Source organism: Microtus oregoni, unplaced genomic scaffold, assembly GCF_018167655.1.
Source record: "Microtus oregoni isolate MIOR12 unplaced genomic scaffold, Mior012 000000F_ref0000247, whole genome shotgun sequence".
Lineage (NCBI taxonomy): Eukaryota > Metazoa > Chordata > Mammalia > Rodentia > Cricetidae > Microtus > Microtus oregoni.
In genome coordinates, this window is record NW_024543059.1 from 53,473,032 (window position 1) to 53,492,393 (window position 19,362).

General features: G+C 46.1%; 1 protein-coding gene across 2 annotated transcripts in view; it reads right to left on the reverse strand.

Moving 5' to 3' along the window:
• Slc44a5 (solute carrier family 44 member 5) overlaps nt 1-19,113 on the reverse strand; it is a 242,757-nt gene extending 223,644 nt beyond the window's left edge. For both annotated transcript variants that reach the window (XM_041649914.1, XM_041649905.1), the window contains exon 1: nt 18,683-19,113. In XM_041649914.1, coding sequence (XP_041505848.1) covers nt 18,683-18,716 — 34 coding nt within the window. In that variant the 5' untranslated portion in view covers nt 18,717-19,113. The remainder of the gene's footprint in view (nt 1-18,682) is intronic.
• Nucleotides 19,114-19,362: the final 249 nt, after the last annotated feature.

The window sequence follows — 19,362 nt, forward strand, 5'->3', positions numbered from 1 at the left end:
AACATACACATACATCAAATCATCACATTGTGCACAGCTGACTGTGCACATTTTTACTTATCAATTTTAAAACTGTTGATATTTCAGGTTTGGGTATTTGAAATAGGAATGTACTAAGACCTCAGTTCAAAATGGCAACCTGCCTCCAGGAATCTCAGGATGGGACTATGACTGAGACCTGTCTCCTCCCGTTTTATAATCCTCTCTAGGGCTGGGATTAAAGGCGTTCACCACTCACTTTCTATAGCAACTAGTGTGGCTACTGGGATTAAAGGTTATATGTCACCATTGCCTGGTCTGTAAGGCTGACTAGTGGGACTGTTTTCCTCTCTGATCTTCAGGCAAGCTTTTATTTATTAAAATACAAATGAAATGCCACCACAACAAGACCTGCACAGGATCAAGTCAGTCACCATTCTAATATAGAGTGGAAAGGAGCTCTTGAGTCCCCACCCCTAACTAAGGATCCATGGATAGTTCATGGCTTCTGGGAAAAGGAAATAAGGGGTGTGTGTGTGTGTGTATGTGTGTGTGTGTGTGTGTGTTTCTAAGATGTAAGTCATTTTTAAAATTGTAGGTCAGCCAAGTTCCAGTGAATGGCCCCAAATCTATGAGTATATAAGCAGCACACATTGGAGTGGGGGCTATAAGACATAGGTAGATAGATAGATAGATAGATAGATAGATAGATAGATAGATAGACAGACAGGGGAGAGAGAAGAGGGGATGGCATACAAAATTAGCAGGGATTGGAGGGTGTGGAGGATCTGGAAGGATTTTAGGGGAGTAAATATGATCATTGTTTGCATATATGAAATCCTCAAAGAAAATAGACCTTTTTAACTTTTTTCATTTTTAAAACAGTCTTATTTTACATATCAATCCCAGTTCCCTCCCCTCCCTCCCTCCTGCTTCCCCACCTTCCCCCAATTCCACCACCATCCACTCCTCAGAGAAGTGAGGCCTCCCATGGGGAGTCAACAAAGCCTGTCATATCACTTGAGAAAGGACCAAGGCCCTCCCCCCGTGAATCTAGGCTGAGCAATGTATCTCCCCATAGGGAATGGGCTCCAAAAAGCCAGTTCGTGCATGGAAATATGCCTTTTTTTAAAAGCTATGCATGGTGATACAATGTGCAACCCTAGCCCTGTGGGTCTGAGAATGGGAGAACAGAAACGGACAGATCTCCTCGGTTTACTGGTCAGCTAGTTTACACGAATCAATAAACTCTTATTTCAGTGAAAGATTTGTTCTTTAAAAATAAGGTGGAGGGCCAAACATGGCAGTACATGCCTGTAATTACAGCATTTGAGGTGTGTAAGCAGGAGTATCAGGAGTCAAGGCCCACCTCAGTTACGTAGAGGGTTTAAGGCCAGCCTGAGATACACAGAGCCCTGTCTCAAATTAACTAGTAAGTAGGTGGACAGTGACTGAGGAAGACACGCAACCTTCAGCCTCTGGCCGAAACACACATATAAATAATTAAAAGCAGTAGCACCCTAATTAAAATAGGCTGTAAATGCTAATTATAGAGGAAAGAATTAACCCCGCCCTTTAAATTGCCCAAGGTAGTCTCCACTTAGAAATGAAATGGACTCTGAATTATGATCATCAGATTACCAGAGGCAGGGTGTCATGTTTGGATAACAGGGAGAGGCAATAATTCACAGAAAGAATAACTCCTTGACTAATCAGGTAGATGAGCCAGTATACAGACATTTGCAACAGAGACTGTAGAATAAAAAGAAACTGTGAGTTGCTGAACAAAGTCTCCCCTGCTTGTTTATGTACACTAATGTATTCCTTTCCCTCGTGAATCCCAGACAAAAGCTCTTTTCTCACAGACATAACACATTTAACAAATGCCTTTCCCAGTAATTATGCCTCTTGTCAAGAGTCATATGTGATAGGTTAAGATCTAGGAAAGTTTTTCAAAGAACTGAAGATGAAGAAAGTTTTCTCAAAAGATAAGGTTTATTTAGAGGAGACAGACACGCAGATAGGTAAATCTGAAATAACTCTACGGACTTTTACAAAGAAAAAATGTGAGGTCAAAATTCATCTATCTGCACTTTAAGGAAATGAAAAAGGCCAGGCAGTAATGGTGCATGCTTTTAATCCCAGCACTCTGGAGGCAGATGCAGGTGGATATATAAGTTCAAAGTCAGCCTGGTCTACAGGGCAAGTTCCAGGGCTACACAGAGAAACCCTGTCTTGAAAAAAACAAAACCAAGTGGGAAAAAAAGAAATCCACTTATCTCAATCACCTACCCAGAAGGAAAAAAAAAATGAATAGTTTAGTCATTAACACAAATTGCCAGCTTCTGTCATTTCTTGTCAAATTTGGGGATGTGGTTAGTAATTCAGCTTGAAAAGAATACAGGCTTTTGCATCCGTATCACCTTGACTACACTTGGAATTAACTAAACCCAAAAAACGGCAGGCACACCTGTGAGGGATTTTTGTTTAATTTGGAGTAAGAAGATCCACTTCTAATCCATATCTTTAGGAAGGCCTATGCCTTTCATCTGGACTGTTTGAACTAGGAAAAGACATGCCTATGATCTGGGTGTAGAGCTGGGAAGGTACACCTCTAATCATTTGGTCTGGGAAAGCCCACCTCTAGTCCGGGCCACACCTGCTGAAAGCTATGTAAGGACACAGGAGAAGGAAGCTTCTGCTCTTTGCTGCTTGCCCTCACCTGGCTAGCAAGTCCACTCCTTCACTGGCACAGAGCCTACTTCCTTGGCATTCCAGCCTATACTGAAGACCAGCTGAGACATCCCAACATTGTGACTGAGCAACTACTGGATTCTTGGACTTTCTGTTCATAGCCAATGGTTGTTGGATTAGCTGGACCACAGCTTGTAAGTCTTTCTAATAAATGTGATAGATGAAAGATAAATAGATACATACATACATACATAGATATTTATAAGTTATGTTACCCTAGAGAACCCTGACTAATACAGATGATTATGGCATCTTGAAGGATTTATAAACCTATTCATCAGGAAGAAAACTCAGCAGTGTGCTAAACAATCAATTATGATTAAAAACAGAGAGAGGGCAAGCAAGGGGTCAGATGAAGACACTGTATTGGCCATGATGCTTTAACCAGTGAGTCTACAGACCCTTATTCATGTGTGAAAACAATCTAAACCCCATGTAACCAGGCTTAGCATCAAACAGGGCCAAGGCACACTATTGCTGTGGAAGGTGTCATAGGAATTAAAAGAGAAGAGTGAGTTATGAGCCGATTTCACTTTTAATGTATTTTATTAATCGATGTGTTCATTTATTTATACTGTTTGGGAGGAGTTGATTTTTTGAGATAGGGCTTCTCTGTAACTTTGGAGCCTGTCCTGGTCATTTATGTATACTATTTTAAAGATATTTTATTGTATGCCTAACGTGTGTGTGTGTGTGTGTGTGTGTGTGTGTGTGTGTATCTTCGTGTATGTGCATGTAAGTTCAGGTGTCTGTAGCAGCCAGAAGTTGGTGTCAGATCCCCTGGAGCTGGAGTTATAGGCAGTTGTGAGCCACATGATGATGTAGGTGCCAAGAAGCAAACTCAGGTCTTCTGTGTAAGCAATAAACACACTTACCTGCTAGGCCATTTCCTGGGTTGGCTTTGAACTCACTATGAAGTAGAGGTTGACCCTGAGGTCCTGGCCTTCTGAAATTTACCCTCCCAAGTCCTAGAATCACAGGCATAGACTACCACACCCAGCCTTCATTTTTCAAAAATCAGAACCTACAGGATTGCACTCTGTTATGGAGAAGCTGCTTTCTTGGATCCCTGCTACCTATGAAGTCTAGCTATAAGAGAATATGAAAAAGTTAGGAGAATTCTAAGTTGGTAAACATTTTTAAGTGCTATTATTCAATAAAACAGGGTCCCTGAAGGCTGATGAAAAGGGCTAAATTCAACAGCTAATGACTCCAGTGATTTAATCTCTTCATTCCAAAAGAGGATCAAGAAATACAAGTCTTAGTAGATAGAAGCTTAAAGAGAAATTGGGGGAACTGGAAGAGGGGCCCCAAATCTTACAATGCACTATATGTTTGAACCCAAATGTTCATTGTCTAATCAATCAGAGAGCTGTTAAAACTGTTCCATGCTAAATCTCAGCTCTTAGGAAATGATGGAGCTAGCTAAATGAACTGGCTTATATTCAAAAGGCTTAAGTCATTTGGGTCCCCTACGATAAAGAAATAAAAATGCCAACCACTAATGACACTATTATAAGCCACGATTTAAAAGCTACATTGTCGGCAATGGGAAATGTAATTTCAGAATTTTAATGAAAATGCTTCTATGATAAATCAAAAAAAATGAAAGGATGAGACGGTAGGAAAAGCATATAGCAGTCCATAAAAGAAGGCTTGGCTTCCTGTTATGTACAAAAGCTTATTGAGATCTGACAAGTCAGTCTTGGACAGAATCTGTTAATGAGTTACTGCCCTTACTCTCAAACCCCAAATCTGTAGACATTTGAAGTCTGACGGCATCAGGAAACTAACTGAGCCCTTTATCTAAATAAGCATCCCTACTGCAGTAATTCTCTCAGTTGCTTATAATCCAGGCAGCATTCCCTTCCATCTCTTCCTTCTCCTTACAATTTATCTGTAAAAGTCATTATCACTTGAGCTGGGCTCAGTAGCAGTCGGGAAACTGCTCCACGCCCCATCACCACCTTCACACATCCTGACAGGCTCTCCTCCTCCATCCCCGACAGCCTCTTTCAGAGTTCTTTCCATGACAACAACTTTGCCATCAGCTATTAGAAAGTTCTGTCTTGTCTAATTCTGCACACTAATCTAACGTTGTGTTTGGGTCTCCTCCCCTCCTGACATCTCAGGGATGACTTGATAGGAGGAGCAGGTGGGAAGACACAGGGAGCACCCTGGAGCATGGCTTGTGCTGCTTTCTTCTCTCCCCATACTCCGACCCAGCAGCCATCAGAATGTGAGCTCTCTCTTTAATTCCCAGTTGGCTGAGATATCTTCTGTCACTGGTACCTCTGGGGTACAACGGTGAATCCTGGGCAATTTGTTAAGTTTCTGACCTAGTCGTTCCCTACGAAGAACAGTAAACTAGGCAAACCAGGTTCCACCAGTGAGCTAAGCCCCAGCCCAAAAGTGAACTGTCTGTAAGGACCGTGCTCCACTACAGAGCTACAATCCAGCCAGGCCAAAGGTCCACTCTTGAGGAATGCTCTTACACCAAGGAATCCACAGCATGACCTCCATACACAGCCCTTTGCAAAGGGCCCTCTCCACCTGCAGGAATAAAGTAGATACATATCATGACAACCTACTCTTGACCCTTCTTTGCCTACAGCCACAGGCAACTCCATTCTGTCTCTCCACTTAAGTCTTCACAAGAGAAGAGACACACATTACTCTAGATCACATGAAGGCCATGCGTTAGCTTCTCTCAAACAAGAACAAAGACCAAACAAACCCTCTCTGCTCAGGTAGAGATGTGGAGATACCCTGTCTGCTCAGGTAGAGACCTGGAAAAACCCTGTCTGCTCAGGTAGACACATGGGGAAGCCCTGTTTTGGCTCCCTTCCAGAAGTGTGGCTTTGAGGGGTGCATAAGGAATTATGGAAGCAAAGAGGAGAAACTGCTTATCTCAAAGGAAGGAGCCCAGACTGGGATGTGGGAAAGTTGTACAGGGGAATTGATATTTTTACTGAGTCTTGAAGGATATGTGGGAATTTAGGACATTACAAAAAACAAACATCATAAGGATAGAAGAATAAAGGAATGAATTGTCAAAATTAAAATGAATGTGGGGGATGAAGGAAGGCAAAGAACGGGTAGGATCCAAACTCGCAGCCTTTGCTGTGAAATGCGGTTTCTTCCATGCGCAGGCTTTGAGAAGTTGTTCTGGGATTTAGGGCTATAAAACAAGCAGCTTCGCCTTTCAGAGATGTCATGTCCACAGCAGGGTGGAACAGGCTGGAGATCGATCGAAGTCTACAAGGAGGAGATCAGGCAGTGGAAGGAATTCTAGTACTCTAGAAATGATGAACGCTGAATACAATCTGGGACAGCAGCAAGAGAGAAAGGTAAAGACCTAAGGCCATCCCTGTGAGTGACTTCATCAGATAAACAAAGGCCAGGAAGAGAGAAAGGTAAAGGCCTAAGACCAGTCCTGTGAGTGACTTCATCAGATAAACAAAGCAGCAAAGGAAAAGACCTAAGGCCAGTCCTGTGAGTGACTTCATCAGATAAGCAAGGGCCAGGAAGAGGATGGGGTGGGAGAAGATGGGCTAAAGGGCTCTCGGCCTCTACTAGATGAACAAGGTGCAGTTTATAAGACCATCTTCGTGGGAATTTATTTATTTATTTGTGGGGTTTTTTTGGGTTTTTTTGTTTTTTTTGGTTTTTTTTTGTTTTTTTTTGTTTGTTTGTTTGTTTTTTTGAGATAGGGTTTCTCTGTAGCTTTGGAGCCTGTCCTGGAACTAGCTCTTGTAGACCAGGCTGGCCTCAAACTCACAGAGATCCACCTGCTTCTACCTCCCGAGTGCTGGGATTAAAGGTGTGTGCCACCATGAGAAATTATTTATCAGCGAAGATCAGATAGCACCTTCCAAAACAAATAAAGAAATAGGAGTTGAGTTAGGACAGTACTATATCCAAGTGTAAATAATAACTCTGTAAATTAAGAGTTTTAAATTTTTTCCACTAATTTAATCTCTGGTAATTTAATCTCATCTAACACTTATTTGCATATAAATCATCTTGTTGCAAAGAAGACATGAAGTCATTTATAAAACACATATAGCCACAGAGAGCTGTTAGCTGCCTATTTTCTCCCAAATGTAGCCCAGCTCCACACTGCTGGCCTCACAGTTCATGGGCAGAGTCAGGATGGGAAGGCAGCTCTAAACTGGAGAAAGAAGTTGGGAGTGAAGACCAGGGGCAAGCAGAAGTCTGATCCCAGAAGTTCAAACATTTGCCATCTCAGACTCAGATGCAGAGAGCAACTGCCACTCAAGCCTTTCTGGGGTTTCTGTGGACGACCAAAACAAGTTGTCTTCAAGGCACGACAGCACTTCAGTAACATAAACTTTCGTGGTGGCTAAAGCCAGGGCTGAGTTCCACAGGTGATTCTGGACAGTTTCAGGTCAGAGTCAGGCAGCCACAATGGCCCTGGACACATCAATCTATTATCAGCATTTTTAACAACACAGTGGTCCTTCGGCCACCAAAACGCTCACTGACGGTGTTGTCAGCAGAAAGAATGTGATGGAATGCTTGGGCAAACGAAAGACGTAGGGGAGTGGGTCAGCAAGGATAAAGACAAGCCAGCTGAGCTCGGTGAAGGATGCTATCAACACTGGGATTGTTCACGTATGCGTGCCCAGCAAGCAGCTTCTTTTTAATTTTCATAATTTTTTATATTTTTAACTTATATATACAAAATATATAAAGCCATCAGCTAAATTTCAGACAACTGGAACCTTTTTGTAAGACAACATGGTAATAAATGTTTCCTAAGATATTAATGGAACATCAGTTTTAAAAATAGTATCTTGTCTTTAGACTTGAACATTAAAACACAACTCAGTAAACAGCGAAATTTACATAAAGGGCTCCTTCAAGTTTCTAAAAGGAGCAAATACTTGCAGGAGGTTGAAGCTGCTTGTCACACCTGCAGTCAAGGGCAGAGGAAGAACAGTGCACACATGCCGGGTCACACGTGTGCCTGCTCATATGCGTGCCTGCTCACACATGTACCCGCTCACACGCGTGCCTGCTCACACGTGTGCCTGCTCACACATGTATCCACTCACACGTGTGCCTGCTCACACATGTACCCACTCACACGCGTGCCTGCTCACACATGTACCCACTCACACGCGTGCCTGCTCACACATGTACCCACTCACACGCGTGCCTGCTCACACATGTACCCGCTCACACGTGTGCCTGCTCACATACGTGCCTGCTAGCATGTGCACCTGCTCATATGCGTGCCTGCTCACACACATGCCTGCTAACATGTGCACCTGCTCACACGTGTGCCTGCTCACACATGTACCCGCTCACACGTGTGCCTGCTCACACATCTACCCGCTCACACGTGTGCCTGCTCACATACATGCCTGCTAACATGTACACCTGCTCATATGCGTGCCTACTCACACACATGCCTGCTAACATGTGCACCCGCTCACACGTGTGCCTGCTCACACATGTACCCGCTCACACATGTGCCTGCTCACATACGTGCCTGCTAACATGTGCACCTGCTCATATGCGTGCCTGCTCACACATGTACCCGCTCACACGTGTGCCTGCTCACACATGTGCCTGCTCACACATGTACCCGCTCACACGTGTGCCTGCTCACATACATGCCTGCTAACATGTGCACCTGCTCACACATGTGCCTGCTCACATACGTGCCTGCTAACATGTGCACCTGCTCATATGCGTGCCTGCTCACACACATGCCTACTCACACACGTGCCCGCTCACACACATTCCTGCTCACTCACATGCCTGCTTACACACGCGCCTGCTCACTTGCTTATTGTGCTCAGCTTGATTCTGTCACTCATACCATTCAGAACCCCTTCCTAGGGACTGGTACTGCCCACAGAGGGTCAAATCCCCATACATCAGCTAACTGAAGACATTCCCCTCTGTAGACAGTCCTCGCTGAGACTCTTCCCAGATGAGTCTAGGTCGTGTCAAGCAATGACAATGAAATCTAAGTGTCACGCATGGCTTTCCTCTTGGGGACTTCCCAAGGATCGCCCCTCCACCATGTTGACTCTCCCCACATCATCGACACCCCAGCTTGCCCTCTGGCGTCACTCAGGAGCAGTGATCCAGATCCCCTTCCTGGCTGTACCGTTGCTCTCACGGCGCTTTTCACATGTAACCAACAATCTGCCTGCTACTGAACCCTCTTTGCTATCTGACTTGCAAACTTTTGTGCTGTTCTCTGGACGATTAGAACAGTGCCTGGCTCAGAGCAGACGGCCAGCTAGGGTCGCGAGCAGGTGGGTGAAATGAGACAATTATCTCACCCAAATATCTTAGAAGGGTAGACAAGATGGCTATTTTTCTTTTCTTTATCCTCTCTCTTGGTTTCTTTTCTTTTCAAAATTCATTATGTAGCCCAGGCTAGCTTTAAACTGCCTACAGATCCTCGGCTGGCCTCTGTCAGGATCCTTCTACATCTGCCTCCCAGACAGTGGAATTATGGATGCATGTCACCATACCCAGCTCTCTGGATTTCCTAGTTAAACATCAAAGTTCTCGCTGGGAGGGGAGAGAAAGGGCTTCTTTGGTAGAAAGAGTTGTCTAAATACAAATTGGAGAGGTTTTATTAGTAGATTTGAAGAGTTTTCTTCTAGATTTTTTTTTAATTGTCAAATAAAGTATATTCGTATGATAGCATTTTTTCACGTATAGATACATTGTAGAATGGCAAACCAGACTATAACATATGTATTGCTTCACAAACTTGATCCATTTTATGGTAAGAATTGAAGGTTTAAGCTGTAAGGGATTATCTGTAGGTTGGCTTGCTGTGGGGGCTGTAGGCCTTGTGTTTATTATTCTGGTTCATAAGAGGCTGTAGGCCTTGTGTGTTCTCTCTATTATTCTGGATTTTAGGCTGGTGACTTCTAAGCAAGCTTCTAAACTAGCAGAACTGAAGATCAGGAGCAAAAGATTCCCCAGGAAAGGAGGGAAGGAAACCAGCTGATGAAAGGGACTTTGGGGATCTCAGCACTAATTCAGATCTAAGCGAAATTCACTAATTAGAAAAAAGAGCTAAGATCCAAAGCCAATCGAGTATTAATGAAGACTGTGAATTAATGGCTTCCTTCTTTTCTTTCTTGGGAGCCCAGAAGCAGCAGATAAGCTGCCGGGGACCCTTAAAGAGACGGCACAAGCAAGCACACTAATCCCACCACACTACAGGGCCAGCTCAGTTCTCTCTCATACTGCCCCAGTATGTACACAGTGGTGAAGGAAGAGCGCCCCATGCCTCCCAGCAGAGAGAAATGCAGAAACCATAGCTACAAGCATGCTCGTTACCTAATGCAACAAATTAACACAAAATTCTGTAGCTTAAGACAATAGTAAACACCTATTATCTCCTTACCAGTTCTACGATTCTAGAATCCAAAAACACAGCTTGGCTGTGTGGCCCCAGGTCAAGGTTAATCATGAAATTCAGGCAAATGCTAGTGGAGGCTCAGATGTCAGGAAACTTGGCAGAGGTGGAGAACCCCTTCCCACAGGAGGTGATGGCCTCTACAGGACATGCTCATACTGTTTCATAATACAGAAGCGTTTTTCTTCAAAATGAGCCATGTGCAAGGGCAGAAGACACAGGAGACTGGGCATCAGTGTGTGCGACCCTACCTTCGTCTGTGCCTTCGCTTAGCCCAGATTCCATGGGGAAGGGAAGAACAGGGGTGCATCCACCACTGGCAAGCTCAGGACACTGAGGTGCTTGATGACTTGCTACCATGTGCTTAAATGACTTAAAGATGAACACCAAAGTAACACCAAAACTCTTGAGGGTCAGATACCAATATATGTATGGATAGCATAGTGAAGAGTGGCTATGGCTTTACATGTATGTATGTAGGCCCATATACACATGTGTGCACGTCTGTATTCCTTGACTTGTATAGAATATACACTTTCAAATGATAAACTTAAGCAAACCCCTTCCAGATTCCAGACATAGGCTGCCGCTCTATGGCCATCTGACTCACCTCCCACTGTGCCGTTCCTCAATAAGTCAACCGTGAGCAGACATTGTGACTGTCACTACTATGAAAATAAAATGATGTCACAAACGCATTATGTCACGGTGTCACTAAGGACCAGCCCCCATTCTTGGTGACATAGTGCTTGAGATTCTATCAGCCTTACCAGCCTCTAAAGGGCCACTTTGAGGACAGGAGAAAACACAGGAGGAGATCTGTATCTCCTTAGTGTTAAACTCTGGAACTTCAAATTTTCTTTATTTTTCATCGATAATCATTGGCAAAGAAACAGACCTCTGAAAGTGAGAGTAGATGTGTGAGGTTTAAAACAAAGCATTATTTATGTCATCCCTAAATACCAGGCCATCTTCTCATCAGAAAGGCTTAAGATGTAGAGAAGCAGCCGAGAAGGCCCTGTCCCCTTGGCAGCACTGTGAGTTCTGAGGCGCAAGGACCAAATTTCAGCACCAATTCATCCACAGCCCCTCCCTCATGATAATGGTAGTTATTCAGACTCCAGGCTGTTTGCATGTGTAAGGTCTGTGATCTCACACACACAAACACACACACACACTGTAAAAATACTAGTGTTTTATGTGCAATGCTACATGAGTAATAGGTCACCAAAAGCGCAGCTGCCCTGACTTGCCAGCCCTCCAAGCTTAAATGACAGGCTTTCTTCTGCAGCATGCTCACACCAGGCTCCCAAGGCTCTTGGCAAAATCATAAATTGTCTGGGGTCTAAGCGGTTTCCAGTGCCCCCTCTCCCAACATTGTTCTCCTTTCTTGGGCTTCTTTTGTTGCCTAAGAGACATGAGCTGCCTTCCATATTCCACCCCTGAGCAGTATGTTCCGTACCCTCCTTCAGACTCTTAAACTCTCTCAGATGGACTTACACTGAGAGCTGCTCTCGGTCGGCAAGACTAAGCAAATCATATCACCGCCGTCAGCTCAGCCAGTACAGGCTCTGAGTCTCTGCTGCTGAGTTAGAGGCTTGTGACCCACGTGGCGAAAAGAAAAAGCCACCACCAGAAGGTTGTCTTCTGACCTCCACATATGCCATGGCATGCACATACACACACATGCACACACACGCTGTAAAAAATTGAAGTAGCAAATTGTTGAATTGATCCTTGTTCTCTGTGGAACGAGACACCATGTTTCAACCACAAATATTGTAGCTATTCTTGGTGCATTCTAACAGGGAATAGGAAGTATAACTAAACACTTAGAAAAGCGAGGTCTGAGCCACATGCAGGGAAGCACGCCTTTAATCCCAGCACTTGGAAGGCAGAAGCAGGCAGATCTTTGTGAGTTCAAGGCCAGCCTGGTCTACTGAGTGAGTTCTAGGACAGCCAGCAGGCATAATAAGAGCAAACCACCCCACCACCATCAAAAAGGTGAAGAAGAAGCAGGAGAAGGAAAAGGGGGAGAAGGAGGAGGGGAAGAAATAAGAGGGAAGAGGAGGAGGAGGAAGAAAGTGAAGTGTGTCTGAGTTCACACATAATCCTAGCATGTGGGAAGCTGAAGCAGGAAGGAAGCCTGAACTATATAGTAACCTACAGACCAGCCTGGACTACATAGCCAGACACAGTCTCAAGATATCAAAAGTAAACCAAGTGGTCTGGGAACATTGCTCACGGGTATAGAGCACTTGTTTAGTGAGTATGAAACCATCAGTTCAATTCTCCATGCAAGGAAAAAGGGCAGGAGGACAAAGAAAAGAAAAGTCTTTGGGTTACCTTACTTTGCTTTGCCTAGGGAGGTGATGTAGAGAAACCCACCCACCTCCCTGGAATCAACTTCCTTTATTTTCATTTTTTTTTTTTAAGACAAGGTCTCACTCTGTGATCTAAACTGTAATGGAACTCACTATATAGTTGACTCTGAGTCCTCCTGAGGCAGGGTGAGAAAATGGTTTAAGAGCCTGAACTTGGCAGTCAGTGATGACACGTGCCTTTACTCCCTGAAATCCCAGCACTCTGGAAGCAGAGCCAGGTGGACCTCTGTGAGTTCAAGGCCAGCCTAGTCTACAGAGCTAGTTCTAGGATAACCAAGACTAAAAGAGAAATCCTGTCTCAAGAGAGAGAGAGAGAGAGAGCCTGAACTCTACTTGATCTGGGCAGTTGTTAGCCTAGAACTCTCCCCTCTGTGCACTGAGCACACACACATGCACACACACGCACGCACACACATGCACACACACACATCCCTCTCCAGGCAATGTGCACATCAACCTGTCACAACCTAGTACCCTCGCACTGGGTGACAAGACACCTCTCTGCAAACATTGGGCTTTCCCACTTCCTTCACTCACCATCCAATGTGGGCAGTCTCCACTCAGTCACAGGCCAGTTAGAGGGGGCTGGGCCTCGGCCTGGGTTAGTTCTGAGGGTGTTCACAGTAAGGCGCATCACACCCTCTAAGTGAACGTCAATGAGAAACCTTGTTTGCCATCTTACACCTCTGTATAACCAGGCATGTGCAGGATTAAAACCAGATGCTCTCTGGGAAGGGGCAGGTGCAGTGTAAAAAAGGCTGTACGAGTTAAATCTGTCAATTGAAACAAAGACCTGTGCATGGTACGTTTCTTAGCAACAATCCCTCCTTCCTCCTGAGACCTGGGGTCCCTGAGCACTGTCCCTCACGTGGTCACTGTCACTCGTGACAACGTCTTTCCTTCTGTAGTCATCTTACTTTTGGAGCAATTTTCCTTGTTGCATTGCAAGCTGTGCATGCCTTTATTTCACGTCCTTGAACTGGAGCTAAAGACCTGGAAACATGTGGCGTAGCACCCCGACACCACAGCACCCCTTCTCAGCCTTCCCGTGTTGGAATTACAAGTCTGCAACATGGCACCTGGCTTTCTACCTCTTTAGAACTGTGATATAGACAGAAAATCAAGTGAGTAGCCAATGGCTTCTCACTTCCCTTAAAATTCTGTTCTCCTTTGTAATAAAAAAGATCCGGGCTCTCTCCTGCTGTTTTTATCTCACACCCTTCTCTCCAGGCACACTGGCCACCCCTCTGTCCAGGAACCTGTTCAGCTACTGCTCCATTCCTTCCTGAGAGTCTACAGGGTTGTGTTCCAGGTCTTGGCGTACAAATCACTCTCCATCACTCCCTTCCCAATGTAAATATCATCTTCCAACAACCAAACGTGACCTCACAGTCACCGAAATACGCTGTCTTGCTTAACTTCTTCATGGTATCAATCACCAGATGAAATTTTCTGATTCACGCACTACCTGCCCCTCTAAGCCCCCTCTGAGGCTCATGGCTTGTCATGGTCATGGCTATGTGCCTGATGCTTTTCACACACCCTGGCACATAGCAGTGCTCGGTCCATAGAAGCTGGGTAAACAGATAATTCCAAGCTTAGAATTGGAACCTCAGCAACGTAGAGGGAAGGTGTATCACTTTCTTTCTGTTGCCGAGATAAAACACCTGACCAAAGGCAGCTTGAGGAAGAGTTTATTTGGGCTTGAGGGGAGCCATGGCAACAGACAGACAGTGTGGGGAGCTGGGGCATCACAGCTTCAATGGCAAGCAAGAAGCAAAGAGAACAAATTAGAAGTGGGGAGAGGCCGTGAACCCTCAAAGCCCACGCCTTGCTCAGTGCTTTCTCCAGCAAAGCTCTACCTCGTGGAGGCTTCATAAGCTCTTTAAATGGTGCCATCAGCTTAGAACCAAGCGCTCAATTCAGATCTCAAACCACCGCAGACGTCTTGATTGTTCTTACGACAGAGGAGGGCTAACATCACCATTGCCAACTCAACTGACTTGGGTTTATAAGACATTGATCCTGGACTCACTGAAAATTCCATTTGCCCTTTTGAAAAGCTGTTCTTTGGATGAGAGATCAAAATGAGCACCATGGCATAACTGGATATCAGCATGCAGAAAAATGCAAATAGATCCATGTCTGTCACCATACACACCATGGCATAACTGGATATCAGCATGCAGAAGAATGCAAATAGATCCATGTCTGTCGCCATACACACCATGGCATCACTGGATGTCAGCATGCAGAAGAATGCAAATAGATTCACATCTGTCGCCCTGCACACCATGGCACAACATAAATCCAGTTATACTGAAGCTGACAGAAGAGAAAATGGGAAGTAGCCTTGAACTCATTGGCACAGGAGACCACTTCCTGAATGTAATAACATCAGTAGCACAGACTCTGAGATTAAGAATTAATAAATGAAACCTCATGAAACTAAAAGGCTTCTGTTAGGCAAAGGACATGGTCAAAGAGACAAAACAGCAGCCTACAGAATGGGCAAGATCTTCACCAACCCCACATCTGACAAAGGGATGATCTCTAACATATATAAAGAACTCAAGAAATTAGACACCAAAATACCAAATAATCCAATTAAAACATGTGATACAGATCTAAGCAGAGAATTCTCAACAGAAGAAATTTCAAAAAAAAAAAGAGTGGCCGAAATATACTTAAATAATTGTTCAACATCCTTAGTCGCCAGGGAAATATAAATCAAGATGATTCTGAGATATCATCTTACACCTGTCAGAATGGTTACAATCAGAAACACTGATGACAGTTTATGTTGGAGAAGATGTGGAGTAAGCAGAACACTCCTCCACTGCTGGTGGGAGTGAAAACTTGTACAGCCACTTTGGAAATCAATATGGCAGATTCTCAAAAAAGTGGGAATTAATCTATTTCAAGACCCAGCTATACCAATCTTGGACATATACTCAAATGGTGCTCAATCACACCATAAGGATACTTGCTCAACAATGTTCATAGCAGCATTATTGTAACAGCCAGAACCTAGAAACAACCTAGATGCCCCTCAACCAAAGAATAAATAAGGAAAATGTGGTATATCTACACAATGAACTATAACTCAGCTGTAAAAAAAATAATAATAACCTCATAAAATTTTCAAGAAAATGGATGGAACTAGAAAAAAAATCATTCTGAGTGAGGTAACCCAGACCCAGAAAGACAAATATGGTGTGTACTCAGTCATAGATAGTTATTAGGAGGAAAGTACAGGATGACCAGCCTACAATCCACCGCCCCAGAGAGGCTAGATAACAAGGAGGGCCCAAAGAGGGATGCATGGATTTCCCCAGGAAAGGGAAATAGAAGAGATCTCCAGGGTAAACTGGAGGCAGAGGTGGGGGTATGGAGTGGGGAGAGAAACTTAAGGTAGGTGGGTTGGACGTGGGACTAAGGGGAGAGTAAGGAAAGAGACAACCTGATGAGAGGCATCTCGGGGTTAGAGAGGACCTGGTGCCAGGGAAACTCCCAGGAAGCCACAAGCTGCAGCATGACTCTTCCCCACAGGCAGGGCAGCTGAGCAGAGGAACAGCTCGTGCAAAGGGTATCAGCACAGCCACAGGATAGTTACTGCTAAGATATGGATATTATCCAGGAAAGTCACCCCAAAGCCCAGAAGTTTCCCTCTACCAGGTGGGTATTGTGGTTGTTCTAACATTAGCTCAGCAAGCCTGCAGCCAGGGACTTTTGTTCAGGGCAAGACTGAAGACTGGCATGGCTCATGCCTGTTGTGTCAGCTACAAGTCTGAGATAGGGGGATTGCCATGAGTTCAAGGCTAGACTGGTTACATAGTGAGTTCCTATCCAGCCTGAACTACAGCAAGACTTTGTATCAGAAAGCAAAAACATAGATAGGTGGATGGACAGACAGGTATAACTTTGACATAAGTGTTTAGATGGCAACTTTCTAGGTTTGAGTCCCTCTGTGTATTGGCATGCCAAACTGTCTGCTGTCATGAATTGCAAAAGGCTTTTAATGCATCTTTGTTCTAAGAAATAGCAAATGATCTGAATTTTGAAATGAAAAGGAGCTCAGCACTAGCAGAGAGAGACAGGAGTCAAGAGAGCTTGAGCCAACCTTTCTCTTTAGAGAACCTTGGCTTAAAAACTGTGCTGAAATTGCCTGGGTCTATGTGTCCTGGGAAGTTTGTTATCTGTGTTCCTGGATCAACCATTAACAGGTAAATGACAAAATCCTGTCTCTTAATCATTCCATTGTCAGCTAGGTTCACTCTAGAAAGGGCTGTTGCTTTGTGACAAAAACCAAAGCTGTCTTGGTGTTCAGAAGAAGCAGGAGGAGAGGGGAGGAAGGAGAAGAGGTGCAGTATCTATCCATAGGTCTCTAGTTAGGTCACTGTCATTTGGCCTCATTTGTAAGCCTTGACTAAAAAGAATCCTTCCTAAAGTATGACTTTCCTCAGCTAGTGGGTACCCCTCAGGTAGCCTGTACCTTAAAGTGAGACTCTGCACCTTCAAGGCCCATTGCAGTCTGCCGGGCTGGGGAGGGAGAGGAGGAACTGCCTTCCTGCCAGCGGAGAGCAACATCAGCAGAGCTGAAAGGCGTCCTCCTGCCTGGTTCCCTGGTGCCATATGGTTTCATAAAGTGTAGCGCGTGCACTCTGTCAGTCTGGGGTTAGACAAATTCTCCACTCTGTGGCAAGGAGAGAAAGTGTCTTGCATGGATAAATTCACTCGTTCTTTTCCACTGGCCTCTACAGACTCGGAGTAATCAGTAGTGGGGCATGACGTGTAAGGCCTCTACCCCTGCCCAGGAGTTACAGTTGTTTTTTTTTTTTTTTTTTAAGAAAAGTCACTTAAGAACAGTCGCTGTTCCTAGGTGGTAGTTTCACAGCAGCTAAATACCCACAGTGGTTTGTAATGATGTCTAAGGAGAATCTAGAATCATGATTTTTAACCCTTCCCAGTAAGCCATTGGATTCTTCACAATCCAGACATCCAGACAGAGGACCTAAGTAAAGTTGTGTTCCCCTAGCGATGCCTGGAGAGGAGCTAATCTTCCAGAAGCAAGGTTTAGGGAGAAATAACAAGAAGCAGGTCAAAGGCCCTTGCTTTGCTGTGGACCAGTGTGTGCCATCCTGGCCCCAGCTCTCATCTCAGGATCGCAGTTCTCTTTGGTATAGCCCCCAGATCATAAAGAGACTCTGTGTCACAGGCTGTGGAATCCACTGGTTGAAGTCCAACTTCAAACACCGCCACTTTTTCCTGGCCACCACGCTCAGCTTTGGTTCCTGCCTAGCTAGGCAGCCCTCTTCACACTGCTCGGTGCCCGGCCGCCGCCTTCCCTCTGTCCGCAGTGTTGCGGCGAAGGAGTCACTGTCTCCCAGTCCGCGCTCAGAACACCTGTTCCCCAAGGCTGACCGGCGCCACGCAGGAGGCAGCTTTCCAGGGTTTTGCCCAGACAGAGCAGAGGTGCCTCTAGTCACTCCAGCAACAAGCTTTTCCCATAACCTCCTGCCATCCTTTCCACCCCTCAACTTTCCAAGTTTTTGGAAGCCTATCGCCAAAGGAGCAACAGGGGGCAAGACCCAGCTGGAATCTTTGCCCACCTGGATAGCAGCCCCCAAGGAACCTGGCTAGTAGTAACAGATAGCCAAACCACCGTCTCCTCCTAAGAATGGGAAGGTGGAGAAAATGGATGCAGAACTTGTCACCCTGGGGATGAAGAAGAGGAGAGGAGCGAGGCATTGGGAAAAGAGGCAGACGAAGGGAGTGACAGCAGCTGGGGACTGGAGAAGGAGAGACTGATTCCAGCATCCAAGAGAGAAGTAGCTTCTCCCCTCCAGGCACTGCCCGGAGGGGCCAGGAAGAAGCAACAGATAACCAGTTCCCGAACCAAGGTGTAGGGAAGGAGTGTGGCGACCAGAGTCTCCAGATTCCAAGCCAGCAACAAACTCCTCCCGGAGCGTCCCTAAGGCACGCGAAGGAAAACAACGTCGCGCAAAGGCGCCCCTCCCCACCCACCCCTACCCCCGCAGAAGGCAAACTCTTGCCCGCTGCCGCCTGCCACTTGGCTGAGCTCAGCTGCGATCCTGCGGGCCGAGAGATGGATGTGAACGTGGGGACGAGAGCGACTCACCCTGGATGTTAGGGGGCTTTCTCTTCCGGGCCATCCTCAGTCTGGTCCCTTCCCCCTGGTCCGCAGCTCAGAGCCTCCTGTGCCGCACAGTTCCTGGAGCTCCGGCCGCCTGGGTTCAGGGAGCTCTTTGTGGCGGCGATGGCTTGTGGCAGTCGGCTGCGGCCAGGCTGCGCGCTCGCTCGGCTCCGCTGGGCTCGGCTCTGCTGCGCGGGCGCAGCCGCCCCTCCACTGCCCGCTGCCAGCCCCTAGAACGCGCTGCGGTGGCCGCGGTGGCCCACTCTGCTGTGCGGCGCCTCTGCTGGAGGGCGCAGAGCCCGGGTCTCCGGAGCGCCAGCCCAGCGCCCACCTCCCTCGATTGCTCACCCGCCCTCCCCACGTGCCCTCCTCCCCACGCGCCGAGCCCTCTGTCCCGTGGGCGCCGCTAGCCCCGGAACGGCGCCCTCGTCCAGCTACAGTGGGTAGGGTCTGGGAACAGCAGGGACATTCCATTCGGCGGGATAGGAGGAAGCTGACGGAGCAAGCCCCAATCTGGCATTCCTGCCTCCCAGGGGCACCTTGGTCCCCAGCCAACTGAGACAGCATCTGTCCATCACCTAAAAGCAACCTCCTTCACAGACTCCTGCGGGATGGCCAGTCCGAGTCGCGCCTGGACGATGAGCCCGGGTCTCGGCTGTTCTATC